The sequence below is a fragment of the Leopardus geoffroyi genome, chromosome E2 (genome assembly GCF_018350155.1).
Source record: "Leopardus geoffroyi isolate Oge1 chromosome E2, O.geoffroyi_Oge1_pat1.0, whole genome shotgun sequence".
Classification (NCBI taxonomy): Eukaryota; Metazoa; Chordata; class Mammalia; order Carnivora; family Felidae; genus Leopardus; species Leopardus geoffroyi.
The window spans coordinates 2,623,972-2,645,685 of record NC_059335.1 but is presented as its reverse complement, the minus strand read 5'-3'; the positions used below and the strand labels follow the sequence as shown (position 1 = coordinate 2,645,685).

Here is a 21,714-nt window from a genome sequence, read left to right as displayed (position 1 = left end):
TTCGAGAAAATTAATCTGTGCTGTTTAAGCCACCAGGTCTGCGGTGCTTGATTATGGCAGCTCAAGCAGAAATCGCGAATGACCAACATCACTGGGAACCAACCCTTCCCTGCACTAACCTTACAGCCTCCAGGACAAACACGGGGGAACCCACTCGGCGCGTTGCCCCTACTTCTTGATGCCATCCAACAGACCTGGTCCCCATTTCCCTGATCCCTCCTTGGAACCAAACGCTTTCAGAAGATTCCACCTCCGAGAAGCTGGGCAGATGTGTGGACGTAGAGCCGGGGAGAACTTGCCAGGGAAGGAATCCTCTGTGTTTGCAGGGTAAGGTCTGCCTGACTCCCTCGTGCTGTCGGCCCTGCTCACCGTCTGTGTTTCTAGGCTCTCCTGGCCAGTGGAACATCTGGGTCGCACGAAGGACCTGGAACAGAAGAGCAGGCTCCCCACACCCACTGCTGGTTGTGGGATTTGGCTCTCTTTCTGTGTCTCTTGGGGAAGCCTCACTCATCCCAACTGTAAAATGGGCTGATGCTTTGATCTGCTGTGCAGCCTCACCGAGAGCGCGTAGGGTGCAATAATATAATAGGCAGTGTGTGCCCATCATTAAGCAATTCATTCATAATTTAACTATTCATTCCCGGGTGTTTCCTGAGGCCCGGCGACCATGACTCACACTCGCGATCCAGCCCCCAGGAGCCCTTGTTGTGCGGCACAGACCAATCATTCTTCACCCATTTATCCAATAAACACCTGAGCCTCCGGGTGCAGGGGCTGGGCACCCTGAGATGAACCAAATCCCCTCCCCACCCCGGAGGATCTCCCTGCTTTAAAGCCCCATACAAAAGAGAAAACGTTAATTATTATTTTGAGTAATAATTATAGCGGTGCTACAAAGGAGCCTAGAAGCTTTGGGAGGATTATGGGCCAAATTTCCTGCCAAAGGAATTTTTGCCCTCAGGTGTGGGAAGTAAGGGAAGGAACACTTTCCCTCAATCCTTATTTACTGGTTCACAGGCAGGCCCCAAATTGATTTGCTGGCTGGAGGAGGAGAGGCAGGGCGGTTACAAAAAAAAAAAAAAAAAAAGTCCAAGGCTGAGATGGAGAGCAAAGGGGCCCTGTGGAAGTTCAGATGAGGTGCTTCGTCCAGATTTATTGGGGGTGGGGGTAGTCTGGGAAGGCTTCCTGGAGGAGGCAGCATCTGAACAGATAACTCACTGAGGGATGTATGATGTTACCAGGTGAAGAGGTGGAAGAAGGACATCCAGGGAGTCGTCCCTTCCAATGCTCACCAGTATTTATGGTGCCCTCCAGTGCTAGAGAAACAGCACCGTGTGGACATTGCACAGGTCACTGAGGTGGTGTTACGTGAATGGCTGCTTAATTTGTGAGGCCCAGGGCAGAATGAAAATGCACAGCCACGTATTTAAATGAAGGGGTTGGGGCGCTTGGGTGGCTCAGCACCAGACACTGTCAGCACAGAGCCCAACACAGGGCCCAAACCCACAAACTGTGAGATCATGACCTCAGCCGAAGTCTGACGCTTAATGGACTGAGCCACCCAGGCGCCCCAAGAATTTGCATTTCTAACAAGCCCCCAGGTGATGCTCTGTAGCTGGTCTGAGACCCGACTTTGAGGACCCTTCTGTTAGAGGAGCGTTAGGCCAATGTGGCAGCGACAGTGGTCGTGAATGAAGGAAAGTGGTGTTGGGCTGAGGGCCGGGCTGAACCTTGTATCCTACCTACAAGTACCTGGCCAGGTGGGAAGAGGTGGCCGAATCCTCCTCTTGACATACTTGTGGGACCCATGCCCTGGCTCAGGCCCACTGTCCTTCAAGGGCGCTCTTTTCTGATTTGCACCAAGGCACCATATAAGTTAGAGTAATTCTAGATCTGAAGGGGTCCGATTATATGGGACTTGGCAGGCCAGAATCAAGAGTTTGCAATGGAGACTTTTAAGCAAAAGTCCTGTTTAAAAGCCCAACAGTCCTGACCTGTTCCTGTTTAAGATTTAAGGGCCCTGTGATAAGTGGGAAAACAAAATGTGATATAATGAAGTATCAACCAGTCTTAAAAAGGAAGGAAATTCTGGCAGATGCCACATCATGGATGAACCCTGAGGACGTTATGTTACATGAAATAAGTCAGTCACAAGGACACAAATACTGTATGATTCCACTCCTATGGGGCACCAGGGGCTGGTGTGGGGGGGGGGCGGGGGGGGGGGAGTGGATAGGGAGAATGGGGAGTTGTTTACTGGACACACTTTCAGTTTTGCAAGAGGAAAAGAGTCCTGGAGATGGATGGTAATGATAGTTGCACAACAATGTGAATGTACTCAATGCCACTGAAATGTGCACTTGAACGTGGTTAAAATGGCAAATCTTATGTGTTTTCTTACACACAAAAATGATCGCTCTGGTTGCCGTGTGAAGGGACTGGGTGGGGTGCAACGGTGGGAGGAGGCCAGGTGACAGCTGTGGAAGGAGAGAAATGGACAACTGTGACCACCTTGAAGGCAGGGCCAAAGGCGACCCTTCCATGTCCGGCCTGGACATTTGGGTGGACAAAGGATTCATTCTGTAAGACGGTGAGTAGGAGGGAAGATGTGTGTCCTTGCGAGGTGGGGGTGCAAAAACTTCTGCCGCCCCCCCCCCCCCCACCGGATGGGGGATGTCAACTGGGCAATCAGATGAGAGTGGGATCAGCAAGTTCCTGGGGGCAGAAGCAGGCCCTTGTGGCTGGAACACAAGAAGCAAGAGTGAAGAGGGGGCAGAGGGCTGGGCCGGGGGAGGGTGGGCCACAAAGAGGGCGATGGTTTTCACCCGGTCTTGGGCAACAAGTTCTGATCCAGCCACTGACCACTTGTGAAACCCGGGGGGAAAGTTACTGTTCGAGGTAGGGGATGGCGTTTGGCTCTGGCCCCCGGGCCCCCCGAGGCTCGTGTGAGCGTCCCCAGGCCGGGATCCGTCTGGATACGAAGCTTCGACCCATCTCTTAAGATTTCCTCCCGCTCCGGGGCGCCTGGGTGGCGCAGTCGGTTAAGCATCCGACGTCAGCCAGGTCACGATCTCGCGGTCCGTGAGTTCGAGCCCCGCGTCAGGCTCTGGGCTGATGGCTCGGAGCCTGGAGCCTGTTTCCAATTCTGTGTCTCCCTCTCTCTCTGCCCCTCCCCCGTTCACGCTCTGTCTCTCTCTGTCCCAAAAATAAATAAACGTTGAAAAAAAAAATTAAAAAAAAAAAAAAAAAAGATTTCCTCCCGCTCCAAGAACCACTTTTTCTTCCGGTTCCGAGATGGGGAAACTGAGGCAGTTGCCCTATCCGATGGGGGCCCGCCATGGACGTGTGGCAGGAAGCCTCCTCTCCCGACTCACGCAGGAGAGGACACTGAAGTCTGAAGCACTGAGGCTTGCGCCAGAGGAGCCGAACCAGAGGGCCCAGGGCGCCCCCGGGCCGAGCACGTCTACCTCCAACCTGGTCAGCGCCGCCGGGTACTATAGGGGAGGAAACGCGACCCATTGTCAAGGAGACAACCCGCAGGCCAGACAGGCGCAGAACTCTGGCGGGGCCCCTCCTCTCTTACCGCCCAGATCGCCAGAGGATTTCACTCCCGAGCTCCCAGCACAAAACCTCCCCCGACTCAGGACAGCGCCGCCAACGCTCCTCCCTTTCCCTCCCACCGCCTCCCCCGTCGGCACGTCTTCGCAAGCACGGGCTCGCGCGCGAGCCAATGGGAGGCCCTATATACATTCTGGGAAATGTAGTCCAAAGCCCGGCGCGCTGAGAGGCCTTGTTTGCGAGGGCTGATAGGCCGCTGGCGGTGCTCAATGCACCTTGGGAAGTGTAGTTCTGGTGCCGTTAGAGCCATTCGGAGACAGGCGTGCGAGGGACGCCACGGCGAGGGGCCAACGGGACGCGTCCCTTGCCGCGATGCTTCCTGGGAAGTGTAGTTCTGGGTGAGGCCTGTAAGGCGGTGGTGTGGGGTGGAACGGACTACCCGGTCTCGGAGAGTTGGGGGAGGGGGGACGGATGAGTTGGCGCAAAGCCTGCCGGGGCATGGAGTCCCCGTGAGCTTTGTGCGCATGTGCGAAGAGGTGAGGGGGCTTGGGGGGCCTCGTCTGGGAGAGTGAGGTGAGCGAGGGGGGAAGGGGGGCTGGGAGGGGTGGTTGGACGCGCTTTGGGGAGAGGGGGGCTGGAGGCCGGAGGAGGGAGGCATGGGGAGCGGGGGGGGGGGGGGGGAGGGGAGAAGACGGGGACCGAGTAAAGCGGGAGGTGGGCGAGGGGGATGGGAGAGGGCACGGAGGGGAGGGGCTGGGGGAGGGCCGGGAAGTGGGAGGGGGCTGTGGCGCAGAGGCAAGTGCGCCGCCGAGGGAGGGGGGAGGGGCCGGGAAGGGGGAGGGTCCCTCCAGGGGTGGGGCCGGGGGCTCGGGGGCCCGCCCCTCTGGAGGGGTGCAGGTGGTTCATTTTTGCCTCGACCTCGAGCGCGCGCGCGCGCGCGCCCAGGAGTTCTGCGAGTCCCCGGGACAAGGTGGGTCCCCTCGCGGTGCTCCCTGTGGACTGGAGCGCCCACCTCTGTGGCCGTGCTCAGGGGAGGAAGTTGGTTAGTGGGTGCAAGATGCCTCGAGGCTGCGTTTGCTGCTGTTGTCACCTGAAACTGCCCCTTCTCGCCCCCTTCCAGTCGCCCTCTTGCGTCTCCTGTTCCCGTTTAGAGTTGGATTTTAATGCGTGTTTGGTTAATAGCGGTGCCCCCTAGCACTCCACAAAGTAGCAGGAATTTCAGCTCTGACTCCAGTTGAGGACTTGCATAGCGCCTAGTGCTATTCTCAGCGTCTTTGTTGTCCTTGTATCTTGAATTCCTCCTGCGGTCTGGGATTGGTTTGATTTTTCTCCCCATTGTACAGCCCGGGCTGTGGAGAGTCCGTGTAAAAGGTGCTGTTGTATCTCGTCCAAGGACAGATGGCTGGTAGGTGGCCGAACTGGGATTTGCTGCAGGGCCCTTGTGCTCTGAGTAAATATTTGTCCAGTGGACCCGTGGCTCTCCACCAGGGTCGAGTTTGCCTCCCAGGGACACGTGGCAATATCTGGAAACATTTCTGGTTGTCGCAGTTGGGGAGATAGCCACTGGCATCTGGGGGAAGAGGCCAGGGATGTCGATAAACACGTTACGTTGCGTGGGGCGGCTGCCACAATGTGGAATTATCTGGCCCCGGATATGACTGGTGCTGGGGTCTGGAAACCCTCAAGTGTACTAGGAGCTGGGCCGCTTCTAGTTCAGGTTCCCAGCAACCCCTGTGGGGAAGAAGCTGTTACACGAGTCCTGTGTCCCAGGTGGAGAAGTGAAGCCCATGTGTCCAAGGTCACACAGTGGGGCACGCAGCCAAGGTCCAGAGCCCCTCTTTTCAGCATTCAGCTAGCCAAACGTGCTGTGCAGAGGTGCTGGGACTCTGGAGTCAGAACGGTTCCAGGTTTGAATCCTGCCTCTAAGTGTTCATTTCTCCTGCTCACCATGGTACCCAGCTCACAGGGCTGTTGGGACGGTGGGGTGGGGGCAGTGTGAGACAGAGGCCACTCAGTGGCTGTCTCCCAAGGCCTCCAGGGTGCCTGGTCGGGCAGGACGATACTCCTTGGACACAGACAACAGCGTCACAGATGCTTTTGCAGCGGTGGCAGGAGGCACTGGACCCTCAGTGGGTGGTAAGGATTGGTTTACAGGGTGGCATGAACTTGCTTAGCACTTAGTATGTGCTTTCTCAGGGTGGTGACCCCGGGACCCAGAGAAGGGTCCCGCTGGCCCTGCTGTGAGAAACTCAGTGTGGACAGCTGTGGGAACGTGGCTACCCATGACCCATGACTGCAGGGCCCTGCCACTTGGTGCTGGGGCCTGGCTCCCTCAGGTCAGATTCCACTCCCTTTGGGGATGGGGGGGAGGGTGTTTGTCACAGTACAGAAGGCTTCTGTGCATCCTTCGAGACTCAGCTCTGGCCCAGGTGTTCTGGAAACCCTACCCTGCCTCTCCCAGGCCCAGTCAGTGCTTAGATGGAGGGACGGGTAGGCAGGAGGTGGTCCTGCAGAGCCTAAGCTCTGCCCCTTACTAGCTGAGTAACTTCACTCTCTCCACTTGTGAAACGGGGGCCATAATACTCCTTTCAGAGGAAAGATCATCCTGTACATGTCCTTTGAGTGCCAGCCAGCATGCTGGGCTCTCCTGGGGTCTCTTGCTCTCAATGAAGCTTCAATTCTTGTGAGGGAAAACAGCATACAAACACGACAGCCCATCTTGTTAAACGCTAAAAGGGAATTACTAAAGGGAAAGGTAACTGCAGGGAATGGTGTGTGGATGCTGTGCAAATCGGATGATTTGAGGAGACTCTCCAATGGCGGGGGGGGGGGGAGAATCACATGGAGGCCTCAAATATGAGAAGGAGCCAGGTGAGCAAGGGTTAGGAAGGAGAAAATAGCAGGTACAAAGGCCCTGGGATAGGACTTGCCATAGGTCCAACAAGATAATCGGGGAGGCAGCGTGGCTGAGTATAGAGAGCCAGGGATAGAAGGAAGAAATCAGAAAAGTAGGCGAGGAAGCAGTCAGAAGGTTTGGAGCGGGGAAGTGTCACAACGTGATTTCTATTAAGGAAAAAACCCCTTCCTGAGTGTTGTGGTGATTTTCAACTAGAGCGACACTCTCAGGAGCAGGGAGATGCTGCGGGGGCTGTGACAGCCAACCCGGCAATGAGATGATGCCTGTGGTCGGTGGTGTAGTGGTTAAGCGTCAGGGCTTTGCACTCAGGCTATCCAGGGGACTACCTCAGCTCAGCCGCTCACAGCCCGTGTCCATGCAGCCTCTGAAGACCCCACGGCACACCCAGAGAACGGGAGTAAAACAGGCAGTATCTCTTGTGATGAAATCCTTCTGACCTGCCAAGACCCAGAGGTCCCCGGACCGAGCGAGGACCTCTCTCCCAAGCCGGGGTCTCTCGGCCTTGGCACTGGACCATTCTGTGCCATGGGGCTCTCGTGTGTGCTCTAGGACACCTAGCAGCATCCCTGGCCTCTGCCTGCTGGACGCCAGAGGCACTGTTCCCCTCCCCCATCCAACAGTGAAAAACCTCCAGACATTTCCAGCTGTTTCCCGGGGTCACGTCTGGGTTCCCTCCCTCAGGAAGGGGAAAGCGGAAGTAGGGGCACATGCCTTCCTCGGGGGTGGGAGATCACACAGAGGAGAAGGGGACGATGGCCATGGGTGAACTCCTGCAGTCTGCCACGTTTCCCAATTCGTGGACGTGCTTGGGGGCCCATCCGTGTATTCCTCCGCTCCGTCACTGGCTGGGGGCTTTAACAGCAGACATCTGTCTGTCTCGGTTCTGGGGTCAGAGTCCAAGGTCAGGTGCTGGCAGATTAGGTGTCTGGGGAGGACCCGCTTCCTGACTGTGGACGGCAGCCTGGTTTTGTTCTCACAGGGCAGGTGGTGGGGATTTCTCTTCCGCCAAGGCCACCGATCCTGTTGGATGTGGACCTCATCCTCGTGACTTCCTGTCTTTCCCCAGTTGTATTGAGGTGTGAATGACGCGCAAGGTGGTGATGCGATGACGTGTGTAGACGTTGCGATGCGCTCGCCACAGTCGGTTCTGCTGACGTCCGTCACCTCTCGTTGGCTGACTTGTTTCTTGTGACGAGAACTCTGGGGATCGTGGCTCTCACGGCTTCTAGCAGGAGGCACAGTCACCGCACACATTAGACCCCCCCACGACTGACCCATCCTCTAACGAAGCTCGCACCTTCCACCAGCTTCAGCCGGCATTGGTGGCCTCCTCGTCACCTCCCCACATCCCACATCCGGATGTTGTGCTGGGGTTAGAGCTTCAGCGTGACGATTTGGGGGTGGCTTTGCAGTAGGCATCCCGAAGCAGCTGCCGTTGGGGACGCTGGGGATGGTGGGGTTTGTGCGTCCTGCGGGCGAGCGGTTATGACGACGGTGGCGCTCACGATGGTGCCCCGCTCTGCTCACTTGAACTGGGGGGAAGAGACCGCAGTGCCCACGGTCACCCCGCAGGGAGGTGACCTCGCCAGGACCAGGATCCGAATGTCCATTCCTTGGGCACCTGGTGTGGGCAGGGCACTGGGCGCCACAGCCCCCAGGCACCTTCCCCCGCAGGCCCTCTGCCGAGCAAGATAGGGGAGACTGAGGCACAGAGAGACGCCTCCCCTCACTGCAGGTCACTGGGCTCCTGGGGGTGCCCCCCCCACGGCGACAGTGGGAGGAGGCGGCGGTTTCTAGCATCGCGGGCCCAGCTCTCACCGCGCTCCCTTCCCTCCCCACAGGCCCGCCGTCCCTGCGGGGCTCGCGACCCCATGGAGGGCCCGTGTCCCCAGCCCGTGAAGCAGGAAGGCCAGGCTGCCGAGGGCCTGGCCCTGGACTCACCGTGGCACCGCTTCCGCCACTTCCACCTGGGAGACGCGCCGGGCCCCCGCGAGGCGCTGGGCCTGCTGCGAGCGCTGTGCCGGGACTGGCTGCGGCCCGAGGTGCACACCAAGGAGCAGATGCTGGAGCTGCTGGTGCTGGAGCAGTTCCTGAGCGCCCTGCCCGCCGACATCCAGGCCTGGGTGTGCAGCCGCCGGCCCCAGAGCGGGGAGGACGCCGTGGCCCTGCTGGAGGAGCTCTGGGTGAGCCGCGGGGGGGTTGGGGGGGGGTTGGTGCTCGCACGCGCGCCCCTCAGCTGCCACCTCCGCGCACCGGCTCGCTCAGAGACTGGCCTCCCTCCCGCCTCGCCCCTGCAGACCTACAGCCTGGCCTCCCTCCCGCCTCGCCCCTGCAGACCTACAGAAGGAGGCTGGTCTCAGCGGGTAGGAGTGACGCTTCGTGCGTCAGCAAGCACACCAGGCAAGCCCTGGGCGGCCGGCCGGCCGTGGGGCGGAGAGAGTCCAGCGTGGAGAGCAGTGCAGGGGGGTGGTCCCTGAGACCACCCTGCCGGCGGACCCTCGTGCAGCTTTGGGGTCTCCCAGAGACCTATGTGGAGCGAGTCAGGAGGAGGACTCCGTGAAAGCCGTCTTGTTTACCGTGGTGGTGATGCTGCTCACGTTGGACGTTGGCAGGAGGACGAGGATGCAGCTTCAGCAGAGGCGGGAGGCGCAAGGGCGGGGTCCGGGCAGTGGGAGGATGCAGGGGTGGGTCCAGGTGAGGAGAGATGCAGGGGTGGGGTCTGGAGGAGCCCCACCCACAAGGAGCCTCCTACCGCCCCCTCACATGGCGTGAGGGCGGCTGACTCCTCCCGGCAACATTATATGACCACGTGTGTGCAGTCTGGCCGGCTAGAGTGGGGGGTGGCTCCCTGAGCCGTGGTGGTGCCCCGAGTGCTTACTGGGGCTACAGGCACGACCCACCTCGCTCTCCAGCCCCCCTGCAGGGAGCAGGTGCAGCGTCTGAAAGTCACCGTTGTACCTCGTATTGTTGGACCCGCTGGTGTGGCCCCAGGCCCCCAGGCAGGTAGGATGCCCCAGGGGCTTGGAGGTCACCTCCCGGTGGTGGTTGAGGGCAAAGGTCAGCCATCCCTTTGGGGGAGGCTGCACTCTTTAGTAAATGCAGGGGTCGCCCAACTAGCCAGTGGGCCAGCCCTGCCCCCACCCATCCTGGACCTCTCTGGATGCACAGCCCTGCCTGTCCTGTGCATTGCCAGTGGCCACCTTCACCACAAGGGCAAGGTGAGGCAGTGGGGACACAGGCCGGGGGGCCAGCACAGCCGAGATCCTCTACCCCGGCCACTGCAGGAAAAGCCTGCCAGTCCCTGGTTCAGAGCAGCGCTGTCCAATTAGAAGTAGGACTCAGGCCAGTTCTGGGATCCTGAGCCTTTTAGTAGCACATCGGGAGGGCCAAAGAGAGCCTTCTAGGAGCAGGTGGGGAGAGCTGAAGAGAGCCTTCTAGGAACACATCGGGAGGGCCAAAGAGAGCCTTCTAGGAGCACATCGGGAGGGCTGAAGACAGCCTTCTAGGAGCTCTTCGGGAGGGCTGAAGAGAAGCCAGTCGGTTTAATCCTGATAGGTGACTCGGTTGAGCTTAGCATAGCCAGGTTGTGACCCTCTGGGCACGTGGCACTTGGCACCTTTCCGGGTGCTCAGCAGCCACATGTGGCCGCGTGGTGCCAGCGACCCGCCGTGCAGAGACCAGGAGGAGAGCAGCCAAGACGAGGGAGCAGCCGGAGCCCAGCCCAGGCCGGCACAGAGGCTGGCGGGTCAGAGGCCGGTGGACAGGGGGAATGAGGAGTTGGAAAGATGGCATGATGTCGTTGCGAGCGTCTGTGGGGCACTGTCGGGTGCCAGGGACGCAGTTGTGGTCCTTTGTGTCTTCCTGCATCTCTGATACCCTCTCCACCCTTCCCTGGGACGAGCCTCACCTCTCCGTTTCCTCCCCTCAGGCGGCTTCTCTGGGTCATTGTGTCCCAGGGTTGCTTGTGTGTTTCTTCTTGCTGCCTCCGTAACAAATTCCTGCAGACCCCGTGCCTTAAAGACGATGCAGACTTACCCACTCAGGGTTCTGGAGGTCAGCAGTCTGACTCGGGTCTTGCTGGCTGAAACCAGGGTGTGGGCTGTGTTCCTTCAAGAAGGAGGCTCCAGGGGGGAATCCATCCCCAGAAGGAGGCTCCAGGGTGGGGGGGATCCATTCCCAGAAAGAAGGGGGGGGGATCTGTCCCCAGAAGGAGGCTCCAGGGCGGGGGGATGGGGATCCGTCCCCATAAGGAGGCTGGGGGGCATCCGTCCCCAGAAGGAGGCCCGGGGTGGGGATCTGTCCCCAAAAGGAGGCCCAGGGGGAGGGGGGATCCGCCCCCAGAAGCAGGCGGGGTAGTGGGGTGGAATCCATCCCCAGAAGCCCCAGAAGGAGGTCCCGGGGGAGTCCGGGGCGGGGGGGGGGGGGGGGTCCGCCCCCAGAAGGAGGCCCCAGGAAGGCATCTGTCTCCTGCCTCTCCCAGCTTCCGGGGCGCCCACGTGCTGTGGCTCGTGGCCTTCTTCCCCTTCCTCCGTCTGCAGAGTGCCTCACTTGACCTTTGCTTCCAAGGTCACATCCCCTCCTGACCCTCAGCTATCCCTCTTTCACACAGAACACTCCCATGATGACATGGGGCCCGCCGGGATGATCTGGGATTGTCCCCACACGTCAGGATCCTTAAGTCAGTCACATCCTCAGTGTCCCAGCCCTTTTGACACGTGAAGTCCCAGAGTCACGAGCTCTGGGATTAGGATCAGGGTGTGGACGTCGTCAGGGGCACTGCTGTGCCTGGCCAGAGGCAGGTGTGTGCACAAGGAAGTGGGGGGTCCTCGGTTCTCGTGGAGTCATGGTTCCCGATGACCCTCCGCTTGGAGGAGGCCTCCCCGTGTGCCCAGGTGTCTTCACCGCCCCTTCTGTGTGTTCTCTCCTGTTTCGGTAGGAGAGCAGGACTCGGGCTCAGAGCCGTCCAGGGCTCAGTGCTCTGGGGTGACGCCATTTTACGTGATCGCGCCGAATTGTCCACAGTGTCCCCGTGATGCCCTTGCCCCACTTCCGGTGTGACTCACGACCATTTAGGTGAAAGTTGTGGACAGTGGTTATCGCTAGGGTGTTAGGCCGTCGCGGTGACGCTGTGGGAGGTGCAGGGAGAGCTGGCATCTGGGAAACGCCCCCAGGACTAGGGCCGCTCTGGTCTGTGGGTCCGTGCCCATCCTCGGCGGAGCCTGCCAGGACGAGTTGTGTGTGCCCGGGGGTCCGGCTGTGTCTCCAGACCTGGCCGCTCATTAGAGCACGTGGAAGCTTCAAGAAACACTCTTGGAGGGTCTCACGCTCAGGTGCTGAATCCGTTGCGACAGTGCGAGGAGCTGTGGCTTTGGCTGTGTGTTTCTTTCTTTCTTTTTTTTTTTTTTTTTTTAATTTTTTTTTTCAACGTTTTATTTATTTTTGGGACAGAGAGAGAGACAGAGCATGAACGGGGGAGGGGCAGAGAGAGAGGGAGACACAGAATCGGAAACAGGCTCCAGGCTCTGAGCGTCAGCCCAGAGCCTGATGCGGGGCTCGAACTCACGGACCGCGAGATCGTGACCTGGCTGAAGTCGGACGCTTAACCGACTGCGCCACCCAGGCGCCCCTTTTTTTTTTTTTTTTTTTTTAAACATTTATTTATTCTTAAAATTTTTTTTTTTTTTAACGTTTATTTATTTTTGAGACAGAGAGAGACAGAGCATGAACGGGGGAGGGGCAGAGAGAGAGGGAGACACAGAATCAGAAACAGGCTCCAGGCTCTGAGCCATCAGCCCAGAGCCCAACGCGGGGCTCGAACTCACGGACCGCGAGATCGTGACCCGAGCCGAAGTCGGACGCTCAACCGACTGAGCCACCCAGGCGCCCCAAACATTTATTTATTCTTGAGACAGAGAGAGACAGAGCATGAGTGGAGGAGGGTCAGAGAAAAAGGGAGACACAGAATCCGAAACAGGCTCCAGGTTCTGAGCTGTCAGCACAGAGCCCGACGCGGGGCTCGAACCCACGGACCGCGAGATCACGCCCTGAGCTGAAGTCGGAGGCTTAACCGACTGAGCCACCCAGGCGCCCCTTGGCTGTGTGTTTCTAACATTTCCAGGGGGCATATGGTTCTTTCTGCTGTTAACACGCGGTGGCTAATCGTAACCACAGCCACAGTCAGGACACAGAGCCGTGCAGTCACCCCAGGGCCCCAAGTGCTGCCCTCACGGCCTCGTCACCCTGGGGCCCTGTGTGCCCATCACTCATTTAGCCCATCCCCCACCCACCTCCCCTCTAGCAAGCCCTAGCTTGTTCTCTATATTTCAGAGTCTTTCACGGTCTGTTTCTGTTTTTATTTTATTTTCCTTCCCTTCCCATATGTTCTGGTTTTTTCTTTCTTTTTTTTTTAAATTTTTTTTTTTTTTTTCAACGTTTATTTATTTTTGGGACAGAGAGAGACGGAGCATGAACGGGGGAGGGGCAGAGAGAGAGGGAGACACAGAATCGGAAACAGGCTCCAGGCTCCGAGCCATCAGCCCAGAGCCCGACGCGGGGCTCGAACTCACGGACCGCGAGATCGTGACCTGGCTGAAGTCGGACGCTCAACCGACTGCGCCACCCAGGCGCCCCTGGTTTTTTCTTTCTTAAATTACACATGTGAGTGATACCATATGTCTTTCTGTGACTTATTTCACTTAGCATAATACTCTCTAGTTCCATCCACATAGTTGCAAATGGCAAGATTTCATTCTTTTTCATCTCCGAGTAGTATCCCGTTGCGTACATACACCACATCCTCTTTATCCATTCATCCGCCAACGGACATTTGGGCTCCTTCTATAATTTGGCTTTTGTTGATAGTGCTCTGTAAACATCGGGGTGCACGTGCCCCAAGTGTGTGTAATTTTAGAACAAGTTGCCAAAATGCTTCCTGGGTGGCTTCTCACTTGGCGTCCCCGCAACCGCGTACGAGACTCCACGCTTCTAAGGACCATCCCCCTTCCTTCCCCCCGCCGATTCCAGGGGGCTGAAAGAAATCCCTACGTGGCTAAGCCAGCCTTGTGGAACTCGTTCCTTCTTTATGGTTTGTCTAATGGCCAGAACGTAGACCCGAGGGCGCAGGGGCCTTTGTCTCTTTCACCAGTGCTTCCCTGCTTTCAGTAGTGCCTGGTGCATAGTAGGTGCTCCAAAAAGTGCTTGCCGGCAAGTGGATGAGTAGCCTCCCCGGCCTCCCTCATCTGTCCTGGGAGAGAAGGTTTGATGCGGGTAGCGGTGTGAGGTCTCCTCTCACCTCTGTTGAGGGAGAGCCTGGTCTGTTCTGCAGGTGATGGGGAGGTGGACGGGGCTGGACCGACTTGCCTGCTGTCAGTCACCCGAGTCCGGTCCAGGCACACCGTAGCCAAGGGGCTGGGCGTCCGCCAGCCCGGGAAGCCCGGAGGAAAGCTCGTGGGCGGGCAGGAGCGGGGAGGCCCAGCTGTGATCAGCACAACAGGAAACACCCGCCAGTCTGTGCCTCAGAGGTCAGCACTCAGGGGAGTCCTGAGGCTTCAGAGAAGAGAGCACAGGTCCACTGTCAGATGTGAAAGCCAAGGTCGGCGGATGGACCTGTGGGGCTGGCAGGAAGGTGAGGGGGCGTCGTGGCCGTGGCTCAGGGTGGCTGGCGGGGCTCACCGAGGCAACGCATCTGAGTGCTTAGCAGGACTTGGGCCAGACCCCAGACCCGTGCGAGACGGACGTCCCGCCTTCTTGCTGTGGCCTGCAGGGCCCGTGGCCCTCACCCCCTGCCCCTTGCCTGGTAGAGGTCAAATAAGTACACGAACGAGCGCCAGGATGGGAAGTGTGGACGTGCACCCCGGGGTCCTGACTGCCAGGCGGCTCAGCGCGCAGCCCTCAGGGGTTCCCCCGAGGATGCCCTCGCTGTGACACCACCTGCAAGTCTGGGGATCCCCAGGACCAGCCCGGGTTCCGTAATTCCTGAGAAGGACTCAGGACTTCAGATGCGTTTCAGTGAAGGACGCGGAGTCCAGTTAGCAAAGGCGAGAGGCCCGCGGGCAGGGCCCGTGAAGCTCCTCGCCCAGGGGCGCCGTGTGGACGACGCCTGCTCGTACCAACCAGGGAGGCTCCCCAGACTGCCATCCACGGTTTTTATTGGGGGTCAGCCGTATAGACACAGCTGGCCACCTCATGGCTCCCCCTCATCTCCACCTCTCTGGAGGCTACAAGTCCCCGTAAATCCTATTGTCAGCACGGCCTCCCTGTCTCTGCATGCGGCCCTGGGGCCTCAGTATCCTCTGTCACAGATGAAGGTGTGAGTCCCACAGAGGCCAAGCAACCTGCCTGAGGCCACATGGCCAGTTAGGGGGCAGCGGGAGGAAAAGAACCCGCAGGCCCTCGCTCTAGATTCTGCTCTGACCCCTGCTGTACAGCGGAAACTGAGCCCCCGACGCCTGGCCCAGGGCGTCAGCCTTATCCCCACCGCCAGTCTGCCTGGGTATCTTCTTGTGGACGGTGCTTGGTCTCCGCACAGTCTAGCGTCCGCTGTCCGGGAGCCCAAACCAGAGCCGTGGGACATCCGTAGGGTCCTCCAGAGGAAGCAAGGGCGTTCAGCCTGTGCGGGCCCCAGAACCGCCAGGAGAGCCTGCTGGCAGTGCAGCGTCCTGGGCTCTGCTCGAGGCGTGCTGACCCGGCCGCAGTGGAGGCCAGCGAGGGCGGGCACCTCCGCAGGAGCCCCGCTGGGGGCCAGGGAGCAGGTGGTACCCCAGATTGTGCCCTCAGACTCGGGGAGACTGAGTGCACCTCAGCCCCTGTGCACCGACCCTGGGGTGGGCAGGAACTTGCTCGGGGTCCCACGAGTGGGTGTGTGGCTGGAGGCACCTAGGGACCTAGTCGGTCACGGGCCAAACCCTGACCCCACGCTTCGGTTCCCCCTTATGTCAGGACATTCCCTTTTAGGAAACCTTCCTTCATCAGAGCGAAAGCAGACGGTTTTGCCCTTTGATCCGTCCGTTGTTCACTCGCTTGGCGTCTGCCGAGGGGCCCGGGCCCTCTCCCGTGGTGGTGGGACTGCGTGGTGTCTGTGGTTCCCGTGATGGTTAGACACGGGGCCGCCCTGTGAGCCACCAGTGCCCCTCCTGGGAGTCGTCCACACGGAACTCGTCCCTTCTGTGAGGTCAACGATGGCAGGACAGCGGCATCTGTGACAGCCAGAAAGCGGAAACGACCCCTGTGGGGACCCACCGAACAGATAAACACATGTGGTCCAGCTTCACAATGGAGCGATACTCAGCCACGCGCAGTGGAAGCAGCCACGCGGCTGGAGCGACCGTCGCACACACAACGTGGGAAAGGGAAGAAGTCGGTCGAAAGGGACCGTGTGTTGCAAGATTCCATTAACGCGGCATCCAGAACATTCCGAACACTTTCCCAGCTCTTTCTGCGGGGCCAGCATTACCTTGACGTGCAAAACCAAAGAGCTTAGAAGATAAGAAAACTGTGGGCCAGTATCCCCAATCTCAAAATAATTATATTTCAGGAACCGCCCACTCCCCCCCACCTCAGAAAAGTACCTAATTATCGTGTGGTTCTGTGTCAAGTTCTAGAACGTGAAAACTGCCCCGTAGCGGTGAGAAGCGCACGAGCAGGTGCTGAGGCGTAATGGGGACGTGGCGGAGCGATCACAGACGTGCACAAGGAGACTTTCAGGGGCTGCTAGATATGTCTGCCATTCCGATAGTGATGGTGGTTTCACGCGTGTATATGTGTTGAAACTCACTTGATCGTATGCTTTAAACGTGTGCATTTATTGTACGTCTGTTCTGAGTAAAGCTGTTGTGAAGTGCAGTGTGCTGGGGACCAGGGTAGGGCCTGTTCCCAAGTCACACAAGGTCCTAAGCCTGCGTGTAATGGCAGGGATGTGGGCTCCGCCAGGTCCTGAAGGACATGTAGAAGGTAGACAGGGGAAAGGGGACGAAGAGTGGGTTCCAGGCAGAGAACAACGAAGAGTAGAGGTTTGAGAGAGCCTGGCACACTCGGGGCGCCGTAAGCGTTCTACTGTGGGGTTCCAGGAAGGACCCTGGCGAGAGGCGGGGCCGGGCGCACGGGCCTCGTGGGCCACAGTAGCAGCAAGCAGCACGGTGGCACGTGCGGCACCATGACACCCTGAGCTGCACCAGTGGCCGGGAACCAGTTCAGTCTGCCGGAGCAGAAAGGCGACCACGCAAAGTACTCATCCTGCCACCACCAGGCAACGTAGGCGTCACAGATTCCAAACCACGCACGTTTGAGAAAGGCTTCGGAAGCTTCCTGAAGACTCTTCTTGCTAGGTGAGAGAATTTTAGGCATTACTAGGGCACCTGGGTGTCTCAGTCAGTGAAGCAGCCGGCTCTGGGTTTTGGCCCAGGTCGTGATCTCACGGTTGGTGTGTTTGAGCCTCACGTCAGGCTCCGTGTTGACACTGGCGCCTGCTTGGAATTCTTTCTCTCCCTCTCTCTTTCTCCTCCTCCGCCGCTTGCTCTCTCACTCTCTGTGTTTCTCTATGAAAATAAACTTAATAAAAAAAAAAAAGATTTTAGGCATTGCTGACTTCCATCCTAAACGTTACACTTGAAAGAAGTAAAATGTGAGAGGTAGGGTTGGATGTGTGGAGCTCAGTAGTCACCTGCATCAGCACCAGGATTCTGATCTGTTCCTTGGGGGGCAAGGGCTTGAGAAGCATTGACAATAGCGTAAAGGAACCTAAATTAGTCTGAAACATTTTCGGTAACCTTGGTGTTCCTGGCTGGCACCATCGTGCTCAGAAGCGGTCCACCACTTGTGCTGAGAAAAAAATCCATTCCTGATAGAAGAAAAAACTTTATTTTTTTCTTGAGTTAAAGGTAGCTTCTGTGTTTCTGTTGTGTATTTTGTCAAGGAGTTTGCACTTTACCCAAAGGGCAGTAAAAAGCTAAGGCAGGATTTAAAGACGGTGCATCAGTTGTCTGTTGCTACGTACAAGTCACCCCAAACTTGGCAGCTTGCAACAACAAACATTTGCTGTCCACACAGTTTCCACGGGTCAGGAATTTGGGGCACATCTGGCACAAGTGTCTCAGGTCGTGGCTGAGGCTGGAGGGTCCACTCCCCAGATGGGTCCCTCATATGGTGGCCAGCAGGAGGCCTGGTGGCCGGCTTCCCCCGGAGCTTGTGATAGGACCTGATGACTGCCTGAATGTAGCAGGGGTCGCAGGGGAGAAAAGTAGAGGCTATCGCTGTGTCTCTGAGTTCTGAGTGTCGTATCTCTCGTTTCAGGGACCAGCAATGAGGGCACCTCAGGATGTGACGGAAGGCTCTGGGGTGGCTGTCGGAAAGGAAGATGGTGTGATGATGCCTTTAGGTGAGTAGCTTACCCCCCTTTCACACTGTGCTCCCCTCTTACCCTGAAGGTGTTCTGCTCCTGCTTGCCATTCATTCGTTCAGTGAACATTCGTGATGTCCCTGCCGTGTGCCAGGCCCTGAGCTGGGCACCAGGGCTGGAGATGGGTCAGACACGCCCCCATGGAGGGCACAGTGAGTGGGGGGTCAGGATAGCAGGTGCCCGGTGACATGCACCAGCTGTTGGCGAGTGATAGATACTGTCCTGCCAGTCTCCTGCAGCCTGCGTTGCCACATGGGAACATGGGCACAGTACGTCTACGGTTTTTCCTCAAGAGAAGACAGAAGTGTAGATTTCTAGGATGTTGCCTGATTTTTAAACGTTTTTTGTATTTTTAAATACACTGCCGTGCACCAAGCCCATGTCACCTTTGGCTGCCCAGCTGGTACACTCGGCTCTCCGGAAGCCTAGATCTAACAGCGGCAACCCGAGGCCAGGAGAACTCAAGCAGCTTGCCTGAAGCCACACAACAAGTCAGGGCCAGAGCCAGATAGGGATTGGGGCTTCTGCCCGATAGTAGGTGTCTCTGCACCCACTCCACAGGCTGGGGGGAGGCCGGGACAGCACGACTTGGGACCTGGTGGTTGGCATGGAAGGGTGGGACAGGGGGACCAGACTCTTCAGTTGTGCTGGAACTGTTTTTTGTAAGTTGAGTCGTGAGCTGGAAGCTTGTGAGGCAAGTTGGATAGAAACGGATTGCGTGTCTACCTGGAACGCCATAGAGCAGTTTGAAAGCCGGGAGAAAGGAAATGAGGTTCATTCGTCCACCTGACTTACCTGCTTACCTACCCATCTGTCTGTCCAACCCAGATACCCACTCGGACGCTGCCTGCTGCCCACCCCCTTCCCGGGGCAAGCAGTCAGCCTGCCCACTCACCCACTAATTCGCTCAACCAACCCCCCCATCCCCCACCACCACCCCCCACTAACCTAGCTGTCTACTCCCTCCTCACCCACTGTTCACCCATCAGCCTGCCTCCCTGCTCATTCATTCATCTGTCTCCCTACTTCCCCTCCCATCCATCCCCCCACCCATCCATCTACACCCTGGTACTTCAGATTCATTCATCTACCCATCTCCTCCTCCTCCGCCCACCCACCTGCTGACCTGCCTTCACCCATCAAGCCCCTCCTCTGTACACCACGAATTTCACATCCATTCACCCGTCCTCCCTCATATCCATGCATCCGTGCATTTATTTGGCGATGACTTTGCGGTGTGTACCAAGCACCGTGCTGGGTACAGGGCTCCTAGGGGTGAATAAGCAGCCTGCAGTCAGCCCTTCTCCCGCCCCGTGGTTTCCAGGCATTAAGCATTCCCCACCCGCTCCAGCGGGGGGGGGGGGGGGGCTTCATCCCCGGCCTGCCCCTGCCCTCCCCGCCCCCGCCGTCTGCGGAGCCACCCGCCCTCACCCTGTGCCTCTGCCCGGCAGGAGATGCGGTCCCCGGGGCTGAGGTGCTGGCGACGGGGGACCCCCAGGCCGCGCACCCCTACAAGCAGGAGCCTGGCAGCCCTCCGCCGGCCCCGGCGGCCCCACCTGCGCCCGGCCTGCCCGCCTTGCCGGCCGCCCCGGGCACCGCCTCCTGCCCCGAGTGCGGCAAGGCCGCCCTGAAGCCTGCGCACCTGCTGCGCCACCGGCAGAGCCACTCGGGCGAGAAGCCGCACGCCTGCCCCGAGTGCGGCAAGGCCTTCCGGCGCAAGGAGCACCTGCGGCGCCACCGCGGCACGCACCCCGGCGGCCCGGGGCCGGCCCTGCGCCCGCTGCCCGCGCGCGAGAAGCCGCACGCCTGCTGCGAGTGCGGCAAGACGTTCTACTGGCGCGAGCACCTGGTGCGCCACCGCAAGACGCACTCGGGGGCGCGGCCGTTCGCCTGCTGGCAGTGCGGCAAGGGCTTCGGGCGCCGCGAGCACGTGCTGCGCCACCAGCGCATCCACGGCCGGGCGGCGGGCGGCGCGGGCGCGGCGGCGGGCCCGGGGGGCGGGGGCGCGTTCCCGGCCTGGCCCCTGGGGTAGCGCCCGCCTCCCTCTGCCCTCGCCGCTGCCCGGGCCCCGCAGCCCCCCTCCGGTGCCTGCGCCGGCTCCTCTGCTGGCCCGGGCTCTCACGTTGTCGTTTTGCTCTTTCTGTCCCCTCCCCACTTTCGTGTGACGGCTTCAAAGCCCTCCCAGCCCCTCCCACCCTACTCGGTGCGTGCGCCCACGGCCCCGCCCCGCCTCCCCTTCCCTCCGCACCTGCCTCCCGCCCTGGCGGGAAGGACGCCCGCCCGAGGCCCAGGAGCCCAGAAGTGGAGCCTGGATCCGGAGGAGGGCCGAAGGAGGGAGACCCCTCCCTGTCTGGGGGAGGGGGGGAGAGGACGGGAAGGGGCCAATGGTTCCCACAGGAGGGTCGGGCTCTGCTAGTTGGCTCCTTGGCCTTGCTCCTCTCTGCGGCCGGAGGCGTTTGATGGACAGATGGCTGCTCCTGGGAGGCGCCGCGGAGACAGTTCAGCATATGGAGAGTAATAAAGTCATTGAGTTGTGCACACCGCAGTCCCAGGTTCTGTTGTGGCCAGGCCCGACCTGGACCCCCACCATCGCCAGGAGGCCGTGGGCACCATTTCCTCCTCCTGGCGCCTGGAGACCAGGGGGAGGTGGGTTCCATCCGGCTCGGCTCACCAAAGGGCCTGGGTGTGGCTCGCCGCACTGCTCTCTTACGGAGGCCGGCCTTGGAGGAGCCTTGGAGGCTGGGGTTCTGAAGTCAGTCTGTGGCTTCCTGGCCGCGTGATCTTCGATCTCACCCGCTCTGGGCTCCCGTGTTCACATCTGTAAGCAGCAGATTTAAACGGGCATTGCTAGAGTGTTAATTGTGGGAGGCCACCCATTCATGGGGACCCCTGAATACCGGTTTCAGTAGGTCTGGGGTAACCCAGTTTGCGAAGAGAGGAATCCAGTCTGTTGCTGAGGATGGGGTATGAGCTCGGGGGCCATGGGTCTGGGACCTCGCAGAGGTGGTTGAGGAGGGGCCTGGGTGCGGCTCACTGTTGAATGCAGTCCCTGGGCAGCCTCATCAGGGTGCTGTCTCCCCACCCCTTGTCCTCATCTCCGTGCAGAGTCCTGGGGTTCAAACCCTGGTGCCTTCCCTAGGAAGGTGCTGGCGCATCTGACCAGCAAGACCCAGGCCACACTCCATGCCCTAGCTGCAAGCGGGTCTGGGAAAGTGGCCAGCTAGACTGTCGGGCATCTGTAGCCAGAGGCTGGCTCCACCTTCCGAGACCTGTGAGGCAGGACCGTCCCCACAGCTGAGGCAGGTCTGGGTGGCTGGCAGCGTCCAGGAATGTCCAGCGTGTAGCGTGTACTCCGAGGTCTCCGCCCCCGCCTGTGAGTCGGAAGTCCAGTGGTCACTGAACGCGGACACAGAGCACTGTCAGCATGAGCGGCCCGCACACACCTTTGTCACGGTGCCCTCCTCACGGCCAGGGCGCCGTGTCCCTGTGCCCGCTGTCCTCCTGAGGAAAGAGGCCTGGAGAAGCAGCGTCTGCAGCTGCAGGACCTCAGCAGGGCGGTAGGGGGAGGGGGAGGAGGGGGGGCTCTGAGGACCTCAGCAGAGAGTAGGGGGAGCGTGAGGACTGGGCAGGGGAGTCTGAGGACCTTAGCAGGGCGGTAGGAGGAGCTGAGGAATGGGCGGGGTCTGAGGACTTCAGCAAGGCAGTAGGGGGAGCGGGAGAAGTAGGGGGAGGTCTGAGGACCTCAGCAGGGCGGTAGGGGGAGCTGAGGAATGGGCGGGGTCTGAGGACTTCAGCAAGGCAGTAGGGGGAGCGGGAGAAGTAGGGGGAGGTCTGAGGACCTCAGCAG

General features: G+C 59.4%; 1 protein-coding gene across 4 annotated transcripts; it reads left to right on the top strand.

The window, feature by feature from the left end:
- The first annotated feature begins 3,861 nt into the window (after nucleotides 1-3,861).
- ZNF444 (zinc finger protein 444) lies at nucleotides 3,862-20,405 on the top strand. 4 transcript variants are annotated; one of them, XM_045440367.1, is made up of 4 exons: nucleotides 3,862-3,956; nucleotides 8,317-8,658; nucleotides 17,762-17,846; nucleotides 19,319-20,405. In XM_045440367.1, exons 2-4 carry the CDS (start codon nucleotides 8,347-8,349, stop codon nucleotides 19,897-19,899), a joined length of 978 nt encoding a protein of 325 aa, XP_045296323.1. In that variant the 5' UTR covers nucleotides 3,862-3,956; nucleotides 8,317-8,346; the 3' UTR covers nucleotides 19,900-20,405. The 4 variants fall into 4 exon arrangements, with proteins under 4 accessions (XP_045296323.1, XP_045296320.1, XP_045296322.1 ...); XM_045440364.1 differs by having other exon boundaries at nucleotides 3,953-4,094; XM_045440366.1 differs by lacking the exon at nucleotides 3,862-3,956 and adding an exon at nucleotides 3,963-4,131.
- Nucleotides 20,406-21,714: the final 1,309 nt, after the last annotated feature.

Excerpts from the sequence above, each read along its gene's own strand:
- ZNF444 (XM_045440364.1), top strand. Across the intron at positions 8,659-17,761 it reads CCCTGCTGGAGGAGCTCTGG|GGACCAGCAATGAGGGCACC; the intron begins GTGAGCCGCGGG and ends CTCTCGTTTCAG. Across the intron at positions 17,847-19,318 it reads TGGTGTGATGATGCCTTTAG|GAGATGCGGTCCCCGGGGCT; the intron begins GTGAGTAGCTTA and ends TCTGCCCGGCAG.